Source organism: Ursus maritimus, unplaced genomic scaffold (genome assembly GCF_017311325.1).
Source record: "Ursus maritimus isolate PB19 unplaced genomic scaffold, ASM1731132v1 scaffold_10, whole genome shotgun sequence".
NCBI lineage: Eukaryota > Metazoa > Chordata > Mammalia > Carnivora > Ursidae > Ursus > Ursus maritimus.
The window spans coordinates 19,796,659-19,824,622 of NW_024423344.1; the positions used below are offsets into that span (position 1 = coordinate 19,796,659).

Below are 27,964 nucleotides of genomic sequence, written 5' to 3' on the forward strand. Positions count from 1 at the left end.
ATAGTTATTATTAAAGCATTTCCAAAAGGAAGTGTGTTTTAATTTTGAACAATGGTACGAATGAAGTGGTAATGCAACGATATAAGAGAAATTTCATTTATGACTTTTGGTCCCACCTAATTCCACTCTCTCCCGTGGTCCCTGAAACCTCACCAGCAGGCTGACATCCTGATAAATTCTAAAAGGAAGAAGAAAAACAATGCAAAAGGCAAGGTGGGTGTGGCAGCTAGAGAGGTCATGGTGAACAAGAAGGAAAGTGCAGCTACTCAAGCTTGTGCAGATAAGGCCTTAGGTTCAAGGGCTGAAAGGAAGTACACCAGATTGAAGAGTGCCCACGTGGTACCTGATGACAGACTTCAAGGAAAGAGCCCAACCTTTAGGTTCTTGTTTAGCCCTCACTTCCAAACAAAGCAAGTTGCAAGACCAGTCCTAACATCAAGCAGCAGAAAGTTTCCTTCCATTGGGAAAAACTAATAAAGGCATCGTTCTGTGCCCTCTTCTTGCTAAAATGGCCAGCTTTCTCCTGAAGTCCCTGCTGTTAGGGAAGACTTGTAAAGGCTGCGATGGCATTGTACAAAGGGAATGGTCATTAGAATAAAAATATGAGTCCGTGTTCATCCAACCCGGCAGGAGTTAATTCCCCTCATTGGGAATCGAATTCTTCACCTGTAAATGTGATAGGCAGACTGAACCAGAAAACAAAAGATTTGTTTCTAAAAGACTTATTTTCTCTATTCCTTCTTTACTTCATTCTTCCAATTAAAAAACTTAGCTATAAAATCACAATCTCATCTGTCCGCTTTCCATATACCTGAGATTAATTCACATACTGTCTGAGTAACATGATAAAGTCATCTTTAGAAACATAAACACACTGGTTTCAGAATGACACCCTCTAGGGTCTTGGCTGCCAGTCTGATCCGGGAACACATAGTCAGCATCCTAATGCCAGGCAGTGTCTTTGCCAGCATCCACTGCCCATGTTCTAGTTGATTCTCTCAAGAGATAATACTTTCCTTTCTAAAGTATATACTTTTTGCTCCAAACAATGATGAGTATATGGATAGGTCTTCATTTGAATCACTACCTGAACAATCAGCTTCTTACATTATTTCTCCAAAGCTGAATTAACTTACATAATTTTGTGTCAAGTCACCAGAACTCTTTGTTGCATAAAAAACCATGAAGAGATCACCCAACTCTGGCATGAAAGTTCTTCTGGAATATCTTGTAGCATCAGTCTTTCAGCTTAACATGCAATCTATTCAATACTGCCCCTGGAGGAGTTAAATTCTTAAGTATTTATAACTTAATAAACTATAATTCAGAGCTGTGTTCACAAGTTAACTTTGTTCCAGCCCTTATTATTGTGGAGACTCCCACATTTACTTCATGTTGGACGCTGCCAAGAAAGTGTTCAAAGCACTTCATACTTAATGTCACATTTGCCCTCTTTCACATCCACATGAGAGACCAAGCCCTATTTCACTCTTGTTTAAATTTTATTATTGTACTTATTAGTAATAAACCAAGAGCACTAGGATAACAAAGGGAAAAGTTCAGGATAAGTAACTTCTTCCTTAGGAATTAAAACATACGCACACTTGAGTTACCTCCTCCCCACCCAATCCTAATGTACAAATGGCTACCTAATACAGACCGTAGAACAGTCTGAGCAGCTGAGACCAGGAGCTGGGCAAAGGACCCCAGTTGTGTGAAGGCTCACGCTGATCTGGGTCTAGATGACCAGCTTCTCCACGCTGAGTGTACTTGTGGTTTCGTCCTCTTCATTTGACCCAAAGTAGCCCGGGAGGTCCAGCATCCTCTGCTCTGCCTCGGTGAGGCCGAACGACGTATTGTCATAGAAGGCGAACTCAGGGTGGGCCGGGAAGCTCTGACACTTGTCTTTTCTACACTGAGAAGGGCTCAGAGGGCTGACCCTCTGGTAGCCATCTTTGGGGACAGTGGGGGAAGGCTGCTTCCGTGAGACACCCCTGTGACTGGGGGACGGGCCCCTCCGAGCTCTGTGAGGCTCCGTTCTCTCCACTCCCGCCGTGAATGCTGCCTGGCAGTCCCCCAGGTCTGGTTTCCTCGCGGGCTGCCCCAGGGTGTAGGATTTAGGGGGAGGGCTTAATGGACCTCTGGTCGCCCCTGCCCCTTGGAAAGGGTCCGGTTTCTCAGGAAACGGGGCAGCGCCTCGACTCTGAGGCCGGAATCGGTCTTCCGCCTGGTCCCAGGTCCGCGTCCTAGAGCTGTAGGCGGGGGCCTGCCGAGGAGTCAGGGTGGACATGCTCCTCTCCCGGAACGGCCGCGCCTGCTTGGCTTCGTGAAAGCTCGCTGTCCTCCTGAAGTGGGAGCCCCGGGGGTGGCTCCTCTCCGGCAGCGCGCCTCTGCCGCCCACGTGCCTCAGCGCCGACTTGCGGATCACCGCCTGGCTGGGGCTGACGGCACAGCTGGCAGGACAGGCGGGGAGGTCCAGCCTGGAGGGGGGCCTGGGCGCGGCGCCCCCCGCAGGCTGCTCCGGAAATGGGGCTTTGATCCGGAACTTGCCGGCGGCGGCCTCCTCGGGGCCCTCCAAGTCTAAGGGCGGGACGGCGGCCGCGTCGATGGCCGTGTCCGTCAGGGGGCTCTGAGACACGTGGTACACCTTGGTGGTTTCCGTCAGGCCCTTCTTCTTCATCTCCTTCAGCTGCTGCTGCGCGAGGCGGTAGCTGAACAGCGGCGGGATGATCTTCTGCGCGGTGGACTGCACGCTCTCGCTGCCCGAGGCGTCGTCCTCGGGCGACAGCGGCACGCTGCGCCTGTAGGTCAGGGGGATGCCCGCGTCCCCGGGGCCCCCCGCGGGGCCGTCGCCCCCGTCCGAGAAGCTGCCGCGGGGCTCGCTCAGCTCGCAGATGTTCTCCTCATCCGAGTTCTTCCGGAAGCTGGGGGAGTGGATGGAGTTGTGCCGCGCAGGCGTGCTGCATTTGGGGGCGCGGCCGAACTTCCTCCACAGCGTGATGAGGACCGTGGCCACGATGATGAACAAGCACAGGGAAATCCCCGTGACGGTCACGATGTTGTTGGACTTCACTGGACCCTGGGGCTGAAGAGGGGACGCGCTGGACGGCTGGAAAGCTACGAGAAAAGGAAGAACAGGTATGTGTTCTCGAGTATTGTTTCTCTGCGTGGTTTTAAGGTGCCGGGGGGTGGGGGGGGAGGCTGGCTCGGACTCTCTAGCAGTTCAAGAAAGAAACAACAAGGACAACCAGACCAAAGCACAGGGCCCACAGAAATGATGGGAGCAGAGAGACCACAATCAGGGTGACTGCGGGGCTCGCGAGCTCAAATGTTCCACGAAGCAGCAGCGCAAGTAAAGTGTCAAGGTAAAACCAAGGTTTCTGCTTAAGATAAAGTACACTCGGGCTGTGGTTAAATGTACTTTTGAGATGCACATCGGAAAATTCTTACCAAGTATGAAACCCGACATGCTAAAAATTCACGTAGGCTGTACCTAAATTTTATATTTTGAGAAATTAATAGGCGAAAATAAGTCTTTAGGCAATGTAACGCAACTGGAATTTCCCTTCTAATATCCAGGAACTGTCTTTCCGGAGGGTTGAAGCCTCTGCTTCTCACTCTTCTGTTTCCAGCTGTCCACTGCCCTTGCTTCCTTCCATGGGACATCGATTTGTCTTTTTCTTCCCTGCTCTCTCCAACTGGTTTGTCCCACGTCATCAAAATGTTTCACCAAGCCTCAGACGCCACCTGGGGCCTCAGCCTGCATTGCCACGGAAATGCCTGGAAACCTGAGACCAGCTAACGCCACCACCCTCACCTCTTTTTCCTCCTTGTCACTGTCCACCCTTCAAGCCCTTCCAGTCACCTGTCCTCTCCCTTTCTTCTGCACAGTCTTACCAGCACCAGTTCTGTGTGTCATGTCCATGACCCATCCTCCCACTGCCCACCCTCTTGGGTGGAAACTGTGACACATACTTTGTTTATAAGCAAACAGGACCAGCAGCAGGGAGTGTTCCCCACTCTCCTCATTCCTGATTGCCATTTTCAACGAACTCTTTCACCTCCATATAAAAGTTCTACTCTTTAAAAAAAATATATATATATTCCCTATGCTGTAGTTTGCATCTCCGTGACTTACTAATTTTATGTTTGTACCTCTTGATCTCCTTTATTTTGTCCATCCATCCCACCCACCTCCTTCAGGCAACCACCAGTTTGTTCTCTGTATTTAAGAGTCTATTTTTTGTTTGTTTGTATTCCACAAATAAATGAAATCATATGGTATTTGTCTTTCTCTAACTTACTTCATTTAGCATAATACTCTCTAGGTCCATCTATGTTGTTGCAAATGGCCAGATCTTAACCTTTTTATGGCTGAGTAATATTCTATTGATATTTACACCATCTCTTCTTTATCCATTTGTCTATTGATGGGCACTTGGGTTGCTTCCGTATCTTGGCTATTGTAAATAATGCTGCAGTAAGCATTGGGGTGCATAGATCTTTTAGGATTAGTGTTTTCATTTTGGCAGGAGGAATACCCAGTAGTGGAATTACTAGATCATATGGTGTTTCCATTTTTATTTTCTGAAGAACTTCCATATTGTTTTCTGCCGTGGTTGCACCAATTTACATTCCTATCAACAGTGCACGAGGGTTCTCTTTTCTCTACATCCTCACCAACAGTTATTTCTTTTCTTTTTCATACCAGCCATTCTGACTACTGTGAGGTTATATCTCATTGTGGTTTTTATTTGCATTTTCCTGATGATTAGTGAGTGACGCTGAGCATCTTTGCATGGGCCTGTTGGCCATCTGTATGTCTTTTCTGGAAAAATGTCTATTCATATCCTCTGCCCATTTTTAATTGGATTGTTTGGTGTTGAGTTGTATAAGTTCTTTATATTTTTTAGATATTAACCCCTTATTGGACATATCATTTGCAAGTATCTTCCCCCATTCAGTAGGTTGCCCTTTTGTGTTGTTGACGGTTTCCTCTGCTATGCAAACACTTTTTATTTGGGTATAGTGTCAATTGTTTATTTTTGCTTTTGTTTTCCTTGTCTGAGGAAACATATCCATAAATATGTTGTTAAGGGTGATATCCGAGGTGTCTTCTACTCTTCTGATGCCCATGCCATCTACCCAGACCACCCCTCCCTCAACACGGTCACCTCCCAACCTCATGGCAGTCATCGGTCACCAGCACCCGGGTCTCAGTTTTCCTCACCATGCCCTAGTTAGGCCTATCTGGGCAACGTCAGTGCCCACCCAACATATCATACTTTCCCATTGTCTGCAGCTGCTCCTCTTCTGAAATCTTAAACTTCATAGCCCCCTTTTGAGCTGTATCCTCCCCTCACTTACTCATCACCATTACACTAGTTTTTCAACCTCACTGCCACTTCTGATTCCCCAACCCCTTCATTTTCTCCCCATCTGCCAGCCAACTCCTGGGCTCACTTCTCTTCCTACACTCATGATCCATCACATAAACCATTCTCCTGCCAATAACCTCAACTCTCTGACCTCTAGTACTGAGACATACCACTTTCCCTGCTCTACAGCAAAAGTCCATCCCTAGATAAACCAAGGCATATGAATTATCAGCTGCTGCACCCCGGCCCTGAGCACTGATGTAGAAAATAATACACCCATGCAGGCCAGCGCCTCTGTATACTGACAGCCCCCGACTTCGACTGCCTGCAGATCCTTCCACAGGTTCTTAAGCAACTCACTCTTCCATCCCCTACAAGTTTCACCACTTTCCCCAAGCAGTCTACCTACCCTCTTCCTCAGAATTCCACTGGATCACAAAAAAATAGAAGCTATCAGGCAAGTATACCCCTCCCCCAGCTTCTTCTGCTGTCTTCTCCCCCGTAAACTTAGGAGCAGACACACTTCTATTCATTTCTTTTTCTATGGAATTAGTGGGAGAAGTATCTTCCTATAAAGGCGAGTCCATCAAATGCTCTCTAGGTCACCCTACTCCGGGGGATCAACCCTCTGTACCAATTATCTCTAGCTTCTCCCCTATGCAGCTCCACAGAAACATGCTCAAGCTCTTCTCACTTTAAAAAGAATTTTCTAGAACTTTCATACCTTTCCTTGTCTTCCCAGCCAAGCTTACAGAAAAAGAAGTCCACATTTGCTGACTTACTACTTCTACATCATCATCTCTGACTACTGCGACCTGCCTCCAGGAGTCCAGTGAAACAGCTTCTGCCAATGTCATTAATCATCTAATAGCTAAATTCAAAGAAGTTTTGTCCTGATATTCCTTGACCTCTGCAGTATAGGCTACTGCCCAACACTTCCTGCAACCTTATCTCTTCTTGGTTTCAATGATAGTACTCACTTCGGAGAGAAGAACATGAACTTTAGAGCAAGGAGATCTAGATCTCAACCTGGGTCCATTAGCTCTGTCCTACCAACACCTTCACCTCCACATGCCCAAGACTCATCATCTTTCCCCCAGAATCTGTGCCTCATCCAATATACCCAATCTCAAGGAAATGGCACTAGTGTCCACACAGTTGCCAGTACTAGAATCCTGGTTTTCATCCTTGATGCTTCCCTCTTCATCACTCACCATATCCAGAGTCTTTGAGTCCTTCTCTCCTCTGCATCTCCACTGCCATCATTTCATTTTTCACCTGGGCTACCGAAAAACCTTTAACAGGCTTTTCTGCTGCCACTCCTACCCCTTCCAATGTCTTCTCCACACTACAGCTGAGAGAAATCCCGCTGAAATACAGGCCAAACCCTCAAGGTCCCTCAGGATCTGACTCCTGTCTACCTCTTCAGGTTCATTTTTACCACTCCTTCCTGGCATATTATGCTCTAGATATAGTAAACTAATTTCAGTTTTCTGGGTCTCTTAATGTGCCATCTTCTTCCATGTTTTCATCCATTGCACCCTTTGCTAAAATTCCCTTTCTCACTTAGCTCACCTGGGTTGCACCTACTCAGCTCTCAAACTTTAGCTCAGATATCACCACCTCCAAGAAAGGAGGTGTTCTCAGCATGAATTTTCACCCCTGCAAGTTTCCATAGCAAGCTGCAGACACCTTTCTCACTGCAGGCTCTACATCGTACTGTATATTACACCTATTTATGTCTCTGCAGAGCTACTATACCATAAACACCTTCCACACAGGAACATGTCTTATCTATATATTCCTACCCCAGCCACAGTAACTTACACATAGTTGGTATCCAATAAATGCTAGGTTAATTCATTTAAAACGGTAACAGCAAAATGATCAATATCCCACCAGATGGAATGTGGGCACAATGGCAACAGATTCTCCCACTCTCATGTTTGAACAAGATGGTCAAACTAACATAGAGCTTGATGCAAAAACATCCTTTCAAAGCCAAACAAAACTCTAAGCTCTCAACCAAGTGAACACAGTTGCATGATGAAAGACTTGTTTCCTGACTTACTGCTTCTTTCACGTGCAATGGCTACTTATGTCCATGGGGAGCAGCAATGCAATTGCACCTCAGGGACCTCTTTACTTAGCTGTTACCTTTGACTGTGGCTGGCTGTCTTCAAAACCATGGCTGGAGAAAAGCCTAAGAGCTACTGACCTCAGCCCTCTCTGCCTCATCTACTCCCTCCTTCACCTGGAGTGAAGGAGATTTCTTGATGCTAAGCAGTCTGCGAACAGATCTTTACATTTCCAAGGAGTATGAAATAGGCTGAATAGGAAGAACACTGGAAGAAATGATCATTTTTATCCACATAAGCATTTATCTGAGGACCACTTATAGTAGAAGTAGGGATGCCTACAGCTCTTACCCTTTTTGCTAATTCATAATATATAAATTTCTAGTTCCCACCCTATATTAAAGAATTAAGACATAAGAACATGAAATAATTACACATATTCTCAAAAATGATTACTAATTCCATGGGGCGCCTGGGTGGCTCAGTCGGTTAAGCGTCTGCCTTTGGCTCAGGTCATGATCCCAGGGTCCTGGGATTGAGTCCCACATCTGCCTCCCTGCTTAGCAGAGAGTCTGCTTCTCCCTCTCCCTCTGCCTGCTGCCCCCCCCAGCTCTCTGTCTCTATTTCTCTGTCAAATAAATAAATAAAAATCTTTTAAAAAATGATTACTAATTTCAGGTTGTTGATGCTTCCAGAAGCTAGACTGGCCTGTGTAGAAAGGCAAAGTATTCAAGATAGGTAGCCTATTATGGGTCAGATCTAGTCCTCTGCTTTCTAGCTTTTTGATCTTGGGCAGGTCAGTTACACTTTCTATGCTACAGAGTCCCAAATAAGTGAGATAATGTATTTAAAGTGTTGGCACATAGCAGATGGTCAATAAATGGTTGATACTGTTGTCACTTCTAAAGGGGCCGTAGAACCCAGTGACAATTGACTTTAAATTCATTTAAGTTCATTCATTTGTTCTTTCATTCACTATGGAACTCTAGATGGTTCGAACATCTTAACACAATATGCCATCCCAGAATTGAGACGAATGGATGTATTTGAAGATAGTTATACCCAAGAAAGGAGCTGTGAAAGTGAAGGAAACTTATAAAGAAAGAGTTGACAGAGAAGAGAGCCTTAGAAAATAGTATGAGATATAACTAGAGAAAGAATAGATTCAGAGTATGGCCAAGGGATTATTAAAGAAGAGGGGCAGACTAAGCGCTAGCAGAAGAGTCTAAGTCTTAGGAAAAACAGAAGAAAAAATACCCTCAGGATGCTGGAATAAAGGGAACAAGGCCAACAGTACTGGCTGGAAAAAGTAGATAGCAAGGTCACAGGTGGGGACACTGGCTAAGGTGTTGTTGCTAGGTGGTTTTGGCTAAAAGATGCTCTAAGATCCAAACACACACGAAAAACATCTAACTCCTCTAGATCCCAAGGGACAAGGAACTAGGGATGGTTTTCTAACCTGGAATTGGAGAATGGAGGAAGTCAGGACTGGACAGAGGACTTTATCTAAGGTTCGGGACCAGAGCAAAGGCCAGCAAATTAAATGGGGTACTGGCTGTAGATCAGTAGGTGAGATGGTATGTGGGAAGAGCAAGGACTCTTATCACTATAACCTGAAGCAAATGAATGGAATTCAACTCCATAAGCTGAAGCAAACCTAACTACGCCATGTCAACATCACATCTATAAACCATTTATATCAAATACTCAGTGAGCACCTACAAGTGCCTTCAAGATGTTGAAAGGATGAAGGAAAGGCCAGTGTCTAGGTGATGACAAGAAGAAATCTCCCCACCTTCTCCTCCTGGGTAGGGGTAGTAAAGAATAAATGTAAGGCCATTCAGGGGATAAGATGGGGTGACTTGCCCATTTTGACAAATAATGGTCAATGTGGTGCTGTCAGGCTTCTCTGAGATGGTAAGATGTTCTTCCACAATTTTGGTGGGGAGAAGTGAAGGAAGGATAAATAAGAAAACAAAAGAAAATCAAAAATATCCTGAGAAAAAATGATAATCCCTGTTTTTGTGTTTTTAAAAATGATTTCATATGTCTGAATCTTGAATTTAGGTATTTTGCTTATCATTACCCTATCTTCCACAGTGTTCAATCCCATCATCTCACTGACAAGCTACTCGCAGTCATAGGTACACTAATGAATATAGCCTTAGTAAAGCCAGCAGCACTAACAGAGTGTCAATGAGACCACCTCTGAATTCAGGTTGGTGATTTTCAGGCAGGCTTAGGNTCAGCAGTCCCTCTGGGGAAAGATTCCCGAAGAAAGAAGGATACCTACCAGCACACTCCTCCAGGGAACACAGGGAGGTCTCCGAGGACATTCCAGGGCAGCCAGGTCTGGAGGGGAAGGAAGTCAGGCACACGCGGCGTCGCTCTCTGACACCATCCCCACACGTGGTACTACATTGGCTCCACGGCTGCCACAGTCCCCAAGTTTCTGCAAGGACATTAGCCATGCTTTTAATGCTAGTTCATTTGAGAATCAGAATTTAACTGCACCCAAATGAAGCAGCAAACTCAAATCTCAGGCCTTGAAGTCAGTAAATAAAAACATTCCCAAAGATGTGGAAAGCTGGAAAAAGTGTTTAACAGCCCTTAAAACAAAGGAAAGCTGTATAATTTACAAAATGTTAACCTTTTTGGAACCCATCAGAGAGCAAAGGTCACAGGGCAACCAAATGGCCTGAAATATAAGGAAAGATAGGCTCCTCTAAGGAAAGACAGGATGCAAACACTGCTTCCTGGGGTAGACACCAAGCCTCACACAAGCTGGTGAGAAGTCATCTAAAAATGTAATGAACTGCTAGAAGCTTAGTGTGGTCTAGCATGAGAACACAGAATCCCCGGGAGCCACAAACATAATGAGAATTTGTACCCACTTGCAGGCTCTTCTTCATGGATCCCACCAAATGCTCACAAGAAGGACTGAGGGTAGGTGCAAGACCAGAGAAAGCCTCCCTTGCGGTGGAGGCCTGAGGATGGAAGGAGTGGCACTGTGGGAAAGATACAAACCTCACCTGGATCCTTCTTCCCATCTGCTCTACCAACAAAAGCCTCCACCCCTGGGGACAAAGCAGAAGCCCTGTCATTCTGAGGACACCAATTGAGATATAGTGCTGCTAGGGAATGGAAAAAGAAGGAAATCCTTCACCCCTGGAAAGGAGCAAAAAGTATACTGGGCCTAGACTATTAGAGATCTTCTATCACTGTTGAGGGACAAGATCATCAAGAAGGCCCCATCCCTGAGACTCAGGGGCACAGCATTTATCTAAGACTAAGGATGAACTGGAACAATAAAAAGCTCTCCAGGTCCCATCACCCAATGCCTGTAGCATGCTAGCAATTTCCAAGTATCGATAACAACAACCTACTGCTAGGGCAGGGTCGAGAATGACAGGAGAAAACCTTTCTTACGTGCAGGCTCAAGCCTAAAGCTGAGGGTGCAACAGAAGCATGGAGGAAAACCCTCTGGTAAGCCAAATCCTGCCCTAACTGCAAAGTAACATTAGAAAAGTCTGAACTCTTTCGTGTCCTGAGGATGGCCTTAGCAACACACAAACCCAAACACAGCTTAATTCCTTAGTACATCGACCCAATCCCCACACTAAAGGCCTAGCAAAAACACGGTATGCCATTTCCCCACATAAATACTATTTATTGGTGTCTATAGTTCTAAATAAGATGTCCAACTTTCAACCAAAAATTATGAGACACACAAAAAAGCAGGAAAAAAAAACTATCAAGAGATAAAGTAATCAAGAGAACCAGCCTCTCATGTGAGCCAGATATTGGAACTATCAGAGAGAGAAGTTACAATAGCTATGATTAATATTAAAGACTTTAGTGGAAAAGGCGAACAAGATGAACAGAGGAAAAATTTCATTAGAGAGCTGTAAATTGAGAAGAGGCAAATGGAATTCTAGAAATGAAAAACATGGTAACAAAGATGAAGAATGCCTTCTAGAAGAACGCTCTTTCAGTAGACTCAACACAGCAGAGGATATAAAGAGTAAATTTGAATACAGGTCAGTAGAAATCACTCAGACTGAGACACAAAGATTGAAAAAAGTGAATAAAACATAATAGAATACCCAAGAGCTGGGAGGGGGATATCAAATAGTCTATCATTTATTATTGTTCAAATTAAGAATCCCAGAAGAGAAAAAGAGAATCAAATAATGACCAAGAATTCTCCAAAATTAATGAAAGATACCAAGCTACATCAAGATGCTCAGAAAACACCAGGCAGGATAAATACATAAACAAAACAAAACAAAACACCCAAATAAGCAAAAATCAGACACAGTATATTTAAACTGTTAAAAACCAAAACTAGAAAACTTTGAAGGCTGTGGCAGGAGAGAAGGTGGAAGGTGGAAAAACACTGCATACAAAAGAATAAAGATGAGAAATACAGCAGGCTTCTTGTCATGGAAACCAAGGATAATGGAGTAATATCTCTAAAGTAATGAACGAAAAAAATGACCAACCCAGAATTCTATATCTAGTGAAAATATCTTCCAAAAATTAAGGAGAAATGGACTTTTTAGACAAACGAAAATGAATAAAATTAATTACCAGCAGACCTTCACTAGAAGAAATGTTAAAAGAAAATCCTTCAGGCAGAAGGATTATGATACCAGAAAAAAAACTGCATCTGAAGAAAGAACTGAAAAGTGCTGGAAATGTAATTGATAAAGGTAAGGATAAAACTCATTTTTTTTCTTATTTTTAAATGCTCTAAAATATAATTGCTAAAGAAAAATAGTATTATGTGTTCATAGCATATATAAAGCAAAATTTATCAAAACAATCACACAAAGAATGGGAGTAATGAATTGGAAGTGTCTGTTAATAAGGTCCTTATACTACATGTGAAGCAAAATATTATTATTCAAAGGTAGATCAAGAAAAATTAAAGATATATACTGTAAACTCCAGGATAACCACTAAAAAATATTTTAAGGTGTAAACCACTTAAAAATATTTATGGTATAAACCTTAAAATTGAATTAATATTCAATTAATACAAAAGAAGGCAGACAAAGGAAAAAGAAACAAAGAACAGATGGAACAGACATAAAGCTACCAAGATGATAGATCTTAATCCAATTATATAATGATTAGACTAAATATAAATACTCTAAACACACCAATTAAAAGACAGAGATTGTGAGATTGGGTAAAAAAAAGCATGACCCAATTATATGTTATTTAAAAGAAACTTACTTAAACACTAACTGCAGCGTTATTTACAATACCCAAGATACGGAAGTAACCCAAGTGTCCATTGATAGTTGAATGGATAAAGAAAATGGGGTGTGAGTACACACACACACACACACACACGCATATGCATACAATGGAATATTACTCAGCTACAAAAAAGGATGAGATCTTGCCATTTGCAACAACATGGATAGACTTATAGGGCTAAGTGAAATAAGTCAGACTGAGAAAGACAAATACCATATGATTTTACTCATATGTGGAATTTAAAAAACAAATGAATAAACAGATAAAAAGCAGAATTAGACATATAAACACAGAGAACAAGCTGACAGTTGCCACAGGGAAGGGGGTGGTGGCCTAGGAAAAATGGATGAAGGGAAGTGGAAGATACAGGCTTCCAGTTATGACCTGAATAAGTCACAGGAATAAAAGGCACAGCATGGAGAGGAATATAGTCAATGATATTGTAATAGCATTGCATGGTGACAGGCAGTAGGTACACTTGTGGTGAGCATAGCATAATACATAGAGAAGTTAAATCACAATGTTGTACACCTGAAACTAATGTAACATTGTGTGTCAACTACACTCAATTAAAAAAAAATGTTCACCTAAAAAACTTACTTTAAATATAAATACACAAATAGGTTAAAAGTACACAGATGGGAGAAGTTATACCTGTGAACATGAATTAAAAGAAAACTGGAGTAGCTATATTAATATCACACAAGATAAACTGCAGAACAAGAAATACTACCAGGGATAAAGGAGGACGTTACATAATGATAAAAGGGTCAATTTAGCAAGGAGCTTAACAACACTAAATGGGGATGTTCCTAACATCAGAGCTTCAAAATACAAACAAAATACTCCCAGAACAGTTATTACTGACTGACACGTGCAAACATCTCTTCCAAGCATATATGTAATCACTGCCAGATAGAATAATTAAACATTAAAAAACTAAAAAATTATCCTAAGACCCTTCTCTATCAGTACCCATCTAACCTCAAGACCCAGGTCATGCCAACCATAGGTACCACAACACCCTCTGTATAAAAGTCTTTCTTTTGCTTTTATGGACAAAAACTTGATACAGTCAAAGGTATAGAAAGCACTACAAAAACATGAGGAGAACACATAGGGCAAATATACTCTCAGGTAATCCAAATGGTGCAATCTTTGGAGTGAGTCATGGAATATGAGTTCTTTATAGCAATTAAAAGTCTATGGGATTTTCACAAGAGTGGGAGCATTACAACCTCTATCCTGGACCAACATCAACTGAGGTGTGGTAATTATGTTCCATCCAGTGGTCCAACTGAACACAATATTGGTTCTGTGTCTTCAGATCACACTGCAGCTCCTCAGATGGAAGAACAATGAGCCAGCTTTGTCCTTAAGCTTCAGAGCTTTTCAGACAGTAAGCCCCCTCTGCTTGCAAAAGCTTTGGGAGTCTCATATGAAAGTCTCTCTGAGTCAAAGTTTAGTGATTTATTTTTGAAAAGTCTGGGAATTCCACTACTGAGAAATCTAAATTGAAAATTAAGTCAATGCATAGTTTATCCTTATGTTCATATTTAAGACCACAAAAGGTAGAATTGCAAATGCTAAGAATCTTTTTGTTATTCTTTCTTAACTCTTATTTACTTTACATAAATATAACTTACATAAATATAATATATAAAGTTATTTGTCAAACTAAAAACAAAAATTCCATTAGTAGTGGCCAGAAAGAAATCAAAGGTTTAATAAAAGAATGAATCTTAATGTCAAAAATTATATTTTGAAATGTTGTGTCCTTTTCCCTTGGAAGTAAAATCATGGCTTGTAGGACAAGCAATAATAAAAAATAAATAAACATTGAAGCTACATCTTATGTCCTTTTATTTCTAAACCAAATTAATCAAACAGGAAACAAAGGAAATCACTCAAAGCAATTAACAAATTTAATCCGGCAAATTTTTAAAAATACCTTTAGCAATTCCATCTGTTCCCTGAAGATTTCTACCAATAACTTTGAGGGAAATACTAGGCAAATGGAAAGGCATAAGAGACCTGTAGTTCATTTCTTAGAAATGAAGAGCAAGATGGCCAATATTTCAAATACTCTTACTTCATGAATGAAAGCTGTTCTGTTTCGTCCTGGTTAAATGTCCATACACGCACTCACACTACATAACAAACCTGTTTGGCCAGGATAAATACCTCTGAGACTACTATAGAGGGTATTAATTCTGAATGAGCAAAATTTGTCTGGAATAGGAAAAGGGAGATTTGTTTCCACCCCTCAAGACTATCTGAAAGAATACAGCCCCCCAAATATTCACACCTGGAAGACATTTTGTTCAAGAAACTAAAGCAACTAAACAAAACATGCTGGTAAGAAAGTTCTATAGACAAGAGTGAGTAACTAAAAGCAGCAAATGGAGCAAAGACACCTGGATAAGCAGTTCAGATTTTCTGTGCATAGAACAAGGCTCGCTTACATTGGCTAAATCAGGCTTGTGCCTGAACCAGTGGATTCCAAAGTGGGTTATATGTCTTTCAAGAGGGGTGGACAGCACGAGATAAACCAGTGAGATGAGCAGGAAATATTTTAACTTTTTTCAGTCTAAAAGCTTTATATTGTCTAATACATGAATTGATAGTTGATTGTACGGGAGGCAGTACAGAATAATGGAAAAAAGCCAATCAACCACTAGTAGTGGTTAAGCCACTTAACCACCATTCACCTTGGGCAAATTACTTAATTTTGTGTCTCCATTTCTTCACCTATAAAAGTGACAAAATAATAAACCTAAACCAAATGTTGTTATGAAGATTAAATAGATTAATATTTATAAATCACTTAGAACAGCTCCTGGTACAAAGTAATCACTATATAAACATTAGCTTCATTATGTCAGATAATCACACACATTATGTCACATATCCTGAAATGATATTCCTAAGGAATTCCAAAAGAAGAGTTTACTCTTGGAAGGGTTTACTGTTTCATTCACTTTCAGAGAACCGTGGAGTATTGAAGCATCTAAGGGTCTGCTTATATGAATTTTTAAAATTATATTTTCTAGTTTGAGGTAAACTAACTCACAAGATGGACAAGTGGCTTAAAAAGATTTGGCAGAGAATTAAAGATAATACACAACCCGCAAATAGAAAAGAACTGACGATGTTGACAGTTCTCCTGTTCTTGGTAAAAAGCTCTTGTCAGTCATTATGAAGGAAAAACAAGACCATCTAACCACAGAAACCAGACAGTCTAAAAATTTAAATTATCAAGGAAACTACATATTAAATATACTTTTCATTTATCAAAAAAAAAAACGAAGTTAAAAACAACAACAACGATGTGACTATGACTTCATACACTCTATTATTAATTATCAAGTTGTGGGATGCCTGGGTAGCTCAGCTGGTTAAGCTTCTGCCTTCAGCGCAGGTCTTTAACCCCAGGCCTGGGATCGAGTCCCACATCAGGCTCCCTGCTCAGCAGAGAGCCTGCTTCTGCCTCTGCCTGCTACTCCCCCTGCTCATGCTCTCTCTCTGACAAATAAATAAAATCTTTTAAAAAAATTATCAAGTTTTGCCCTAAATTTATTTACTCCCTTGTCTGAAACCCTTGGGCAGATGTGTTCAGAATTTAGGAATTCTCTATTTTTGTAAGGTGTTAAGTGCTGTGTCATCTATCACTAACACTCCGCTGGCAGGATCTCAGGCAGCACCCCATTGCCAAATACGTTAACATTTCTGCAGAGAAAAATATAAACATTCACACCACGTAGGATAAATGAAGATCATAAAAAAGATCACTTGTGGCAACATCTATTATACATTTTCTGTAAATTGTTATTTACATACTATCTTCAGGTCTGAGGACATATTTGGAAAAAGAGACAAACATATCAAACACATTACTCCATTTTCAAAAGGAACCAATGAGAAATCAGTGGAGGCGGTGGCTCGCACAAGTCATGGGGGCTTCACTGGGGTCCCTGAATGATACCATTTGCCCCCCCAAAAAAGTTAACTGTCAATTTGAGTGGAAAATGAAAAGAAGAGAACAAGATTAAGTCAGAAATATTTATACTAAAACACAGGAAGGCACCGAGGGCCCCCTTGCTAGCATAAATGTCATTGGTTGGCTGGAGTCCGAGCCAGTGGGGGGTGGTCCCACTCCTGGGGTCTCCACGAGCATTAGCCCCTAGGCACTGCTTCCAGCCCTGATCCTCAGTTGTGCCCAGTTGCTGCAGCCCCATGGGGAACCCCTCAACACCCTCAGCCTAGAAACACAAAGAACCACTCCTTTGTTCTGCCTCTCTCTTGTGTCTTGTCTCTGCTGCTGCGGGGGGCGGGGGGAGGACTTAAGTCTTTAGACAAGTAGAAGAATCTGTGGAAACCCCAATAGCTGGGAGAACCACAAAGTAGACCTCCTGCTCCCAATGTGTTTAATCAAATGGCCCCAATATCTTTATTTCCCTAGGTTTGTTTCCACTAAATTCAATTAGATTTTCTTCTCCTAACAAGTAACTTCTTTTGAAAAGGCAAATCTGTCTTGAATGATTAAATTATTTGAATACAATTTTTCTTACTAATACCTGGACTGGCCACAGTGTGTTCAATTTTCACCTTAATAAAACGTGTTCTGAGCACCTATTAATGTACCAGACATACTAAGTGGGCCAAATAAATATCACAAATAGCTTCATGGTAGCACAAGTTGGCTCTTCACACCAAATGAGCTCCCCCCATCAGGGGGATGGTGGGCACAAGGGTGGGGGGCATGGGGAGAAAGACACGGAACAAGCGATGACCGAAACGATCGATGCCCTGAGAGAAGGATGCAGGATGCTGTGCCAGCTTACAGCAAGGGACTTTAACTAGTTTGGGGTCAAGGAAGAGTAACCCAGGTGGAGACTTGGGGGACAGGTTAATGTCAACCAGGCGAAGGTGGGTAGTGACTCCAGCCCAGAGACAGTGACTGTGGGTTGGGCAGCCTGGCCATGGGGGGTCCTGTGGATTCTCATCCTCATGTCAAGGGAGGTAACTGACGGGTGTTAAGCAGGGAACAGCCTCCGCTGACCTGAATTTTAAATAATCCCTCTGCCTGCAGTGAGAGAATGAAGTGGATGGTGGGAGGGACTGAAATCAATGAGGAATCTGTTGCCATAGCTTAGCTAAGGGATGATGGAGGTTTAAGCCAAGGTTCAGACACCGAGGAGCCAAAACCCATAGGGCTTAGTGACTTATTATTTCTAGGAGGTGAAGAAGAAGAGGAAGACCCCTGGGCTTCTGGTTTGAACAATGAAATGGGTGGTGAAGGCCTGTATGGAGGGGCAGGCTGAGGGGGTGAGATGATGAGTCTAATTCCTCTGAGATGCCCGAGAGACATGTGAGGGGCACAGCAACGTGGCAGCACTTAGACGCCAGGGAGAGATGCCAACGGGGAGTCGTACCAGGATGGTGATCACCTAGCAGGTGTGTGAGGAGTGAAAAAAGAGGATCTAGTGTAAGATGCAGGAGTCCAGCAGTTAACAGATGAGCCCAGGCGGTAGAACTGGCCGGCAAGGGAGTCCACGAAGGAATGGTCAGGGGAGTGGGAGGTAAGCAGGTGCAGGTCCAGCGTGATGTCACAGAATCAAGGTATTTTTAGGTATTTCAAAGCTGATGGGAGTGAGCCGGTCAAGGGACCGTTAGAGACAGAGGAGAGAGAGGGATAATGATGAACAGAGGATTCCTGATAGGATCCACAGCGGAGAGGAAGGCTGACCTTGCGTTGGAGGGGTGACACTTCTTCCACGGTGACAGCAAAGGGGACCAATGGCTGCAGGCTTACAGACATTTTGGTGGGAGGTTGAGGGAGCCCGTACCTGAGGGCTGCCAGCTGCCCCAGGGGGCAGGAGACGGACTCAGCTCTGAGGGTGAGCCGGGGGGCAGGGGCTGAGGTCTGAGGGGAGCTGTTCTAGAGAACAGGAGCAGAGCTGGTCAGGGAAGCACGGTGGGTCCAGCTGAGGGGGGAGGCATAGCGCACTCACGGTGCTCCTGTCCACCTGCAGGGGAGCTTCCATGCAGCTTGCGTGCAGCGGGCGCCGGCAGAGGGCTGCATCCGTGCGTCGGAAGGAAAAGAGGGCAGAGGAGTTTCGGCTACTGGTAGGAGAGAGATAATAAGGATGGGCCATGGAACCCAGGCGGGATGGAGAGGTACGTGCCAGCAGGGAACAGAGTCAAAGGAAACGGACTTCTAAGGTGAGGAGATGGGTGAATTTGGAGCAAGAAACACTTGGGGTTCCAAAGACAGTCAGAGGCTTGGGCCGTCAGGGGGCCTGGGGCTTAGCAGGGATGAAGATATAAGCAAACCAGACAAGCTCTGCCAGATGAACCTCTTGCCAAGACCAGGCCTGCACCCAGGAAAAGGAAAAGAAACGCAATGAGGAGCACGGGGCATGGGTGGAATTGCAATAACCCCACTTCTTTGTGACTAGGTAGGGCATTACGCAAAGAATTGAGAATTTGGAGTTTTTAGAACTCTTGCTTTGAAATCTCACTTCTAAAGAAACTCATTCCTGCAATGAAGGAGGAAACAGGAAAGAGACATGCTCAGCTGGAGGAAGCCAGAAGGTAACCAAATACAATTTGAGATTTAACTTTGAATTCTGCTCATACCTGCCATGGACTTGCCACTGATGTAGTAATATAACTTTTAAGATAAAAATGCAATCACAGCTAAGGTTTCCTGGTGCTTCCTCTGCGCCAGGCACTACTCTGAGCACTGCGCACACGTACTTCATTCAATGCTCACAACTCTTTGAGGTAGGTCGGCTTCCCGTTACTCTAATTTTTCAGATAAGAATGACAATGCCATTTGGGACTTGATGAGGAGTGAACCACAAAAATGATGGTACAGTTTACAGAAAATTAAGTTCACCTAAATTCAAAAGAATAATTTTGATGGCATGAAGACAACAGTTTGATTTAAAAATTTTTTAGATCTCAATACCAACCTATGTTTCTCTGAATTAGCATGCACTCCCTCTCCTTTGCGGAAAAATGGCTTCTGCTTGAAACGCCAAAGTCGAAGCAGTATTTATTCCTCCCCATGTCAAACAAAGTGCAGTTGAATACCGTTCTCCTCTCTCCCAAGGTCAGGCTGTTTTCAGCCAGCTGAATGGTCCTTTCCCCAGGGCGTCTGGGGGCCTCCTTGAACACCGTTATCACGCCTTGGACGAAGACGCAGGGTGGAGGCCGCACCAAGACCTCCACCCCGGACTCACACGTGAGTTCCGGCGCCAGCACGAGTTTGTATCCGAATTTCTGGGCCAGGTCGATGGGACCCGTGGAGGTAATGACCGAGTCTCGGCCAAGCAGCTTCAGCACCACCGTGACGTAGGCTTCCGGCCCCACAGGCGCACAGCCAAACTCAACCCACTGACCTTGAGAGAGTTCTGTCCTCTTGCTGGTTCTTATCTCCAGCGGCTGACCTGGCCTTGTTCTCGCCTCGGGCAGACTGTTGGTAAAGGCCACATCCACCAAGATGTCAGGCTGGTCTGCAGGGAAGGAGCACAGTGGCTGGTTGGTAAAAAGGCCCACCTGGAAGGTGCCTTCCGCCGCCTGGGATGTCCTGTTCAAGTCAATGTGAAAGAGGGGCCAGTCCACCTTGAGAAAGGCACTTTGCTCCCCCTGGCGGACTGGAGTGCTGTTGTCTGCCGCTTCCAGAAACATCGTGAACCAGTAGTCGCCAGCCTCCCTGAAGTAGAAGCATTCAAACTCGAGTGTGCCCCGGGACTGGTTGGTCAGGAGGTATTTGGTGGTCACAGTCCGATTGGTGTTGGCCTCCAACAACAGGATAGACACGTTCCTCAGCGTCCCATTGGCACCACCGAAATGCCGGAAATCCACAGACACCGTGCTGTTGCTTAGCGCTACATGGCCTGGCTTTCCCAAGAGGAGATGCTCGGCTTCTGCAAGAACTGAAATGAAATGGGCAGAATTGGTTTTACAAAGGGATCGCGGAGCAGCACTCTTGGTGACATCGAAGAAAACAGCATTTTATACGTAAGAGGAGTCTGAATTCAGCCGAAGAGGAGGTGGAATGATGCTGAGCGCGGATCCTGGGGGCTGGGCCCTGCACCGTTCCCATTCCAACAGGGCTCTGGGCCTGCATGTCCGGCTTTCGGGGTTATGTTTAAAACAAGGAATTCCCGATAAACACCCTGAATGCACCACACTCAACAACGGAGCACATCTGCAGTGAAAAATCTATAAAGCAAGAACGACAACTGACAACTCTCAAGATGCAAATCCCATACCTCACTTTTCTCGTTTTAATCTGTTAAAAAGAAAACAAGCCCCGGAGGGGCACTTCTGCCCCCCCATGACAGCACACCAAGACTTAATAACAGTTTCAACCTATCCCAGGGGTGTGGCCTTGCCACAGTCAATCTGAAATTTCCTGTCCACACTAAATTACCTCAAAGACTAAAAACCTGCTGACCACACCCCCCTTCCCCCCAACCCCCTACACGAAGAAGACATGGGGCCTGAAACAATCCTTTCTGTTCTTTTGCTAATAACTTCTTGCCCCACCCTCCTTCCCATAAAAACCTTCCATTTTGTACAACTCCTCAGGCCATCCCTGCTTGATACATGGGATGCTGCCCGATTCATGAATTGCTTAATAAAGCCAATTAGATCTTCATATTCACTCAAGTGAGTTTTTTTTTTTTTTAATAAATCCTATTCTGGGGGCACTTGGGTGACTGGGTCTGCCTTTGGCTGTGGGCTCTGCATTGCCTTGTGCTCTCTGCTCAACAGGGAGCCTGCTTCTCCCTCTCCCTCTGCCTGCCGCTCCCCCTGCTTGTGCGTGCTCTCTCTCTCTGTCAAATAAATAAATAAAACCTTTAAAAAAAAATCACATTCTGGGGGCGCCTGGGTGGCTCAGTTGGTTAAGCGTCTGCCTTTGGCTCAGGTCATGATCAAGGTCCTGGGATCAAGTCCTGCATCGGGCTCCCTGCTCAGTGGGGAGCCTGCTTCTCCTTCTCCCTCTGTCCCCCTGCTCGTGCTCTCGCTCCTTATCTCAAATAAATAAATCAAATCTTTTTTAAAAAGTCATATTCTGGTGTTTCGGTATTTGGGGGAAACGGAGACAGTAAAGTGAGAAAACTGGATTTAAATGGCGCCGTGCGAGCTGCTCTTGATCACTTGAGATGAAAGACTCTAAGTAGACTTGAAAGTTACCATTTTCTGATATTCAAGACAAGTACTTAAGCATTTTCAACAGTAATAGAACCAGTGCCATTGGTTTGTACAAAGCAGAAATTTTTAGATGAATAAGAAATGTTGACGCTTTTTTCTGCACGGGTCACCCAAGGGACAGAGTGAATGTTTACGACATAGCCAGGCTTGTCTTTGGCAGTTTCAATGACATCACAGTAACCACGACTAGCCTAGATGTGATAGATGAGTACTGGCCTACAAGTATCACTCAGTTAAGATCAGTCATATCTTTTTAAAAAAGAGACCGATCAGAGCAGCTGAAGTAAAGAGTGGAAAAAACACAGACACACAGGAATCCTTGTTTCTATTTTGAACCCTATCCAAATACATATCAAAGGAGACAGAATTTGGCAGTGCAACAATCAGCTGGCCCATGGCTAGGGTAAGAAACATTTCTAGATTTAAGACTGCAGGGCTCTTTTGGCTTGAAAAATAACATGTGTAAGTACTAATTTATTATTCTTATTTTGATTATCTTACATAATATACACATTTCATACCATATCATATGTATGTCCAAAGGGCCTCAGTGTGGTATTTGGGCTGGTTGTCTTAAATATACCCTTAAGTGTATTCAGTTAATGATTATTAGAATGAGCACATGGGTGTATTGGCACATAGAGGTTTTGTTTTTATTTTTTTTACATATTTTTAAAGATTTTATTTATTTATTTGACAGAGACAGCGAGAGAAGGAACACAAGCAGGGGGAGCGGGAGAGGGAGAAGCAGGCTTCCTGCCTAGCAGGGAGCCTGATGCGGGGCTCAATCCCAGGACCCTGGGATTATGACCTGAGCCAAAGGCAGACGCTTAACGACTGAGCCACCCAGGCATCCCCTTGTTTTGTTTTTAAATAGCTCAACACTTCACCCACTTCTTACTTAAGATGGGATGAAATAAAATAAAATATATAAAACTTGGATAGACCTGACTCCTTGGTCACCACTTGCTTGAAAACCATAATAAAGTTCTTTTTCTTTTTTTCCTTTAGTCGAAACAGAAGCTGAGAGAGAGTCCCTTTTGGAGGGAGATGAGTCGAGGCTGAGGAAGGTAGCTGATCCTGGGGGCGTGTGTGCCTCGTTCAGAGCTCACTCGGCACCTTTTTGTAAACGGGTGACCAAAGAGACCCTAACCCCACAGCCCAAGGAAGGAGTTAAGACTGAGAACGCAGTCAGATTAATTTGAATCTCATGGGGCAGGACGGTTTTTGATGCACTTTAAGACCCAGACCACACATCACTTAGTTAACTGACAAAGCCTATCTTCGATGATAGGGATTGTCAGGGGGGCAGATCAGACTGTGACTTGATGGGCACTCAATCAATGGAAAGACACACATGCCCTGTCGGTAGTGGAGAAAAAAGATGAGATCGGTGGGTTCCAGCAGCGCAGACGGCAGGTGTCAACTGAAGAGAGAACTTGCTACTTTACTCCAGAACTCCTGTTTTTATAGACAAGAAGACATCCTCATCTAGAAAACGGCAATTTGGTTGCACCGCATTTTGGCTACATTAGTATAGTTTTCTCTACTCTTTCGATTCCCTTCTCCCCTTTCCTTTATTATATTTAAAGCAACTGGTATCTCAATATGAGCATGTTGCTTAAAAACAACAATAACTGCTAATGGTATATTTTGATCAGTATGAAATGGAGAAGGGGGAAAAACCCAGGTCTAGGAAAATACATCCTTTTCCATTAGCTGCATGTACACTCAACTTCTATGCTCTATTTTATGCTCACTGAACTTTTATTTATACTCCAGTAAGATATTTGCTCTCCACAACAACAAACATCCTTGCAGACTTTGTGTAAATGGCAAATTCTGATGTCTTTATCATTACGAGACCAAGGACCCTTTTATAATTTTTAGTATGAGGCTATTATATTCAGAGGGATCTGTTTTTAAGTAGGGATAAATGACGTTAAGATAATTGAATCCCAGATTGATTTTCAGCAAATCAAGCATCTTCTTGTTTAAATAAATGTCTTAAAAAGGAAAGGCTGAGGAAGGAGATTTACTGGACAAAATGAACAGTGCACGCTCCGGTCCGTTTAAGTGGGTGCGCCACTGATACCACACAAGCCAGGATTCTCCATCCCTCGGATCACATTTCTTCATCCACTTGAAAACAATTTCCACTCTTAGACAATCAACTGCTTAGAAGTCTTTGAAATATTTGGCAATCGTCAAAAGAAAAGTAGAGGGTTTTATACTGTCGAATCTGTTGGTTCAGCAGTTGCATAAAACTCTCTGAATAATGAACTCGATTTTTTGTTGAAACAAACTGAGTGAAGAAAAGTAACAGCGAGCACTTCCTATCTGCTCAGACAGGCAAGGTGTCTCACCTTTCACATTTTATCATCACAACGACTCCGTGATGTCAACAAGAACCTTGTCTGAGGCATACAACTGGCAAGGATTGAAATTTGGACTGGCTCCAAAGATATTGTAACAGCAAAACTCCCCAGTAGGGTGAAATCTTAGAGAATCCCAATAAAAGCACATCATTTCATGCGTGTGAGTGGAGTTTAAATGTATAATACTGAATTCCTAGGAAATCAAAGAAAACATAACGTGTTTGTCTCCAGTTTGTTTAAATGAAAGTGACTTGTTTTTTTATTCTTTTTTAGAAGACTTAAAAATATATTTAAAAGGAAATTTAAATCAATATATACAGAACCTTAAAAGAACCCAGGGTTGCAAGGATTTCAGTTTAAAAGTACTGCATTGTAGTCCACCCCCCTGCCCCGTTCCTGCAAGGTCATCAACATCCACGCGTTTACGTGAACCTCACATTCATGTTTCCTCACTGATAGCGATAGCCTGAAGTATACTTACGATACTCACCATAGTCACAGAGTACCACCAGCAATAGATTTGAAAAGTCTTTCAACATTTGTTTCATTCTGATCAGCAAAATCCCGGGTCTTTGGTCTCCTCATGTCCTTTCTCACATCCAAACTGTGATTTTTTTTTCTTCCAAAAACACCTGAAATTAGCATCTCAAAAAAATGATGTCTCTGTTCAGTGTGATTTATAAAACAGTAATCATGCTATGGCAAAACCGTTCTAAGAAGTCAAACTTTGTAGGTACCACTGAAAAGAGGGAGTGCTCTAATTTTCCCTGGGGAGATGGTTTGTAATTGCACGTGTCCCTTTTGTTCCATTACAGCGCACCTGTTAAGAACATTCAGGTGTGCTCACCACTAAGATTATCTGCAAAACACCAAGCCTCTTATCTTTATAACACATGCTTAAGTGGAGAGGTTGTTATCGGCTGCATTTCATCAAAGCTAAGAGCCAATCTGGAGAATACATTTTCACCTGTTTATCTGCTTGGCATTTCACACTGATCAATTTGCTAAAATTCTGCCAAATTTTCATTTTGCATTGTGCTATACAGATCAGGCTCGCTTCTACCAATGGACTAACCACCACTGTCCTTCTTGCACAAGTGGTATGGTATCTGGATTGCTTCAATTCTTAATGCCTAGGAACTATTATCAGAACTAGCAGACCTTTCAAAAAGATACCCAGAGTACTGCAATTAAATGTGAACTCCATGTGACACTGAGTTTCCTTGTTTAGGGCACTCTAAAGAGAAAACATAAATAACAAGTATCTTCTGTCAGTTTCCCAATACTTGCTGTCAGTATGCATCAGGAGATAGACCACCTAACGGGGCAGGAAAGACCCTGTTGGCCTGTGCTTCAGAATGATCTGTGGGAGGAGGCACTTACTTTGATATGAACAGACTATCAGATCGTAGAATAAGAGTCCAGGCACTTGTCAATTTTTTCATACTAGCGTCTAATAAGTGATGGGCTACCAAACGTAACCAACGATTTATTTTCCTAATGTTTCTATTCCCCCATTATCCAGAGTTAATATACTTTAATAAGATACTATATTCCAAACATGTATGCTACATCTCTTCAAATTCATGGAATTAAAAGGACTGTTGAAACAATCAAAACTTCAATGGAAAAAAAAACTGATGTGTCTCTATTAGCTTTCTTTCAATGGGAGTTGGCTGAACAAAGGAAACACTGTATTTCCTCAAAGGGAAGCAGAGATTTGAAGTGTAATCTGGCAGATGATTAGGGGGTCCCTCCCCTCCGCTCCCCAACAAAAAAGAAAATTCCATTTTGCTGGAATTAAGCATAGATCTGATCCAATCCTTTCCTTGAACTTGGACTGGGAAATGTGGCCAAACACAGCAGGTGAGCATCACCATATCTCCCAGGCAAGCGTGGGCACTTAGGGCAATAAAATGCTTCCTTTTGAGTTTCATATCTCAGTAACCACAGTAAGGAGAAGTAAGCGTTCCCTGGCTCCCAAAAGTTGAACTGGCTCCTCCCAAATTGCTTGCTTTTCCATGATAACCATTTTTAAATGAAGCTCCTAATCACAACTGATTGTGTGATTATAACACAGTTTTCTTCTTATGAAAATGACCAGTAAAACACAGCTTAGTGTGATAATCTATATTTAGAACTGTGTGGAAATACAAAATAAACCAGCCTACCTAAAAACCATATTATGGATTTTTTAAATGTTCTGAAGCTTTTGAAAATAAATGCTTGCTTTTTACTAGTTCAATCACTAATTTGAAGACCTGAACTGAGCAACCCACCATGGAATGGAATGCTGGGTAAAAAAAGCACTATATTGGGGGGGGGGGGGGGAAGATCTGTTCCTTCCTTCCTTCCTCTCTCTCTTTCTTTTCACCTTGTTTGCTTATTTTTTTTCCAACATGTTGTTCCCAATATCAGGACTGGCTACTTGCAATGTTTGGCTTGAGAATCGTTTTGAGAAAATAAAAACTTAGGTCTCTTTTATGCACATTTAAAAATACTTCTATATAGCATTCACACACATAAACATTTGCAGAAAAATTCCAAATGCATCAGACAAGGAGAAGTAGCGAATATTCTCAGTGGCTAATAGCATCACACTAAGCTCAGATCCCATGTTTTTGCTGAAACCAGCTAAGATAAATCCCTACAGTGTCTTCATTGCTGCAGAAAAAGAAAAGGAATTAAGCTAAAGTCTACTGGGACCAATGATTTATCAAATAAAAGGGAAAACAAAAGAAAGCAGAGTGATTTTATCCCTTCTGACAAACACACGCTCGTGGGTTATCGATCTACTACTACTATTTATTAGCAGGAAATCCCTAGTTCAAAGCAGCTCGTGTAAACAGGCTTTATTTATGCATTCAGTGCAGCGGGCTCTGCCCTGGTCCCACGGATGGGATGCAGAGGCTGTCCGCTGCCCACTTCTACAGCTTCCCAGAGGCCCGCCAGTCAAGTTCATGCCTGGAAATCTAGCCCTGCCCAAGTCCTCAGCACAAAGCTCTCTTAAAATGAGGACCGTTTTGAAGTGCTTCAATCTCATAGTTTGTAGCCCAGAAAGGATTTCTCTTTGGCAAGAAGCAAACTTGTTCTGAAACGCGTACTCCAAGACGCTTCCCTTCAAGGGTCCCAACCCCTAGGGCTCAACACCAGCCTGCGGGCAGCCGGTCTCTCGGCAACACCTGCGGAGCCGGGACACCGAGACGCGCAGACGGACGCTTTCTAAAGCGTTTCCGCCGGGGGCTAAGGCTGAGCCCCCCACGGCGAGGGAGACGGGCCGCGCCGCCACCTGCGCTCTCAGCCAGCGGGGAGGATGGGGCCGACAGGGGCCGGGGGCAACGTCCCACCCCACGGAGCCGCCGGGGACCCCCGCCGCACAGCAGTGCCCGAAGGGGCCGGGGACGGGGGGTGGCGGCAGGCTCTTCCTACCTCTCGGGACTGGCGGGCGCAGGGGCTGGAGCCGGGGCGAGCGAGACAGCGAGGCGACGAGGCGGGCGGCGGGCGGGTGGGAGGACTCAGGGGCCGCAAGGCAGCGAGCCGAGCATCCCGCGTCCCGGGACTGCGCGCCCAGGCCGGCGGCGCTCGGCTCCGCGGCCCCGCCCGAGCCCGCCCCCGACGGCGCGGGGAA

The 27,964-nt window shown here is 43.7% G+C and overlaps 1 protein-coding gene across 3 annotated transcripts; it reads right to left on the bottom strand.

Moving 5' to 3' along the window:
• Nucleotides 1-1,487: 1,487 nt before the first annotated feature.
• THSD1 (thrombospondin type 1 domain containing 1) lies at nucleotides 1,488-27,837 on the bottom strand. 3 transcript variants are annotated; one of them, XM_040622355.1, is made up of 5 exons: nucleotides 27,766-27,835; nucleotides 24,827-24,968; nucleotides 19,708-20,673; nucleotides 9,750-9,908; nucleotides 1,488-3,117 (listed from the first exon to the last, which is right to left on the bottom strand). In XM_040622355.1, the coding sequence occupies exons 2-5, from the start codon at nucleotides 24,882-24,884 to the stop codon at nucleotides 1,739-1,741; spliced, it is 2,562 nt and encodes an 853-aa protein (XP_040478289.1). In that variant the 5' UTR covers nucleotides 24,885-24,968; nucleotides 27,766-27,835; the 3' UTR covers nucleotides 1,488-1,738. The 3 variants fall into 3 exon arrangements, with proteins under 3 accessions (XP_040478289.1, XP_040478295.1, XP_040478301.1); XM_040622361.1 differs by lacking the exon at nucleotides 9,750-9,908 and having other exon boundaries at nucleotides 27,766-27,837; XM_040622367.1 differs by lacking the exons at nucleotides 24,827-24,968; nucleotides 27,766-27,835 and having other exon boundaries at nucleotides 19,708-20,250; nucleotides 20,360-20,566.
• Between the last annotated feature and the right edge of the window lie 127 nt (nucleotides 27,838-27,964).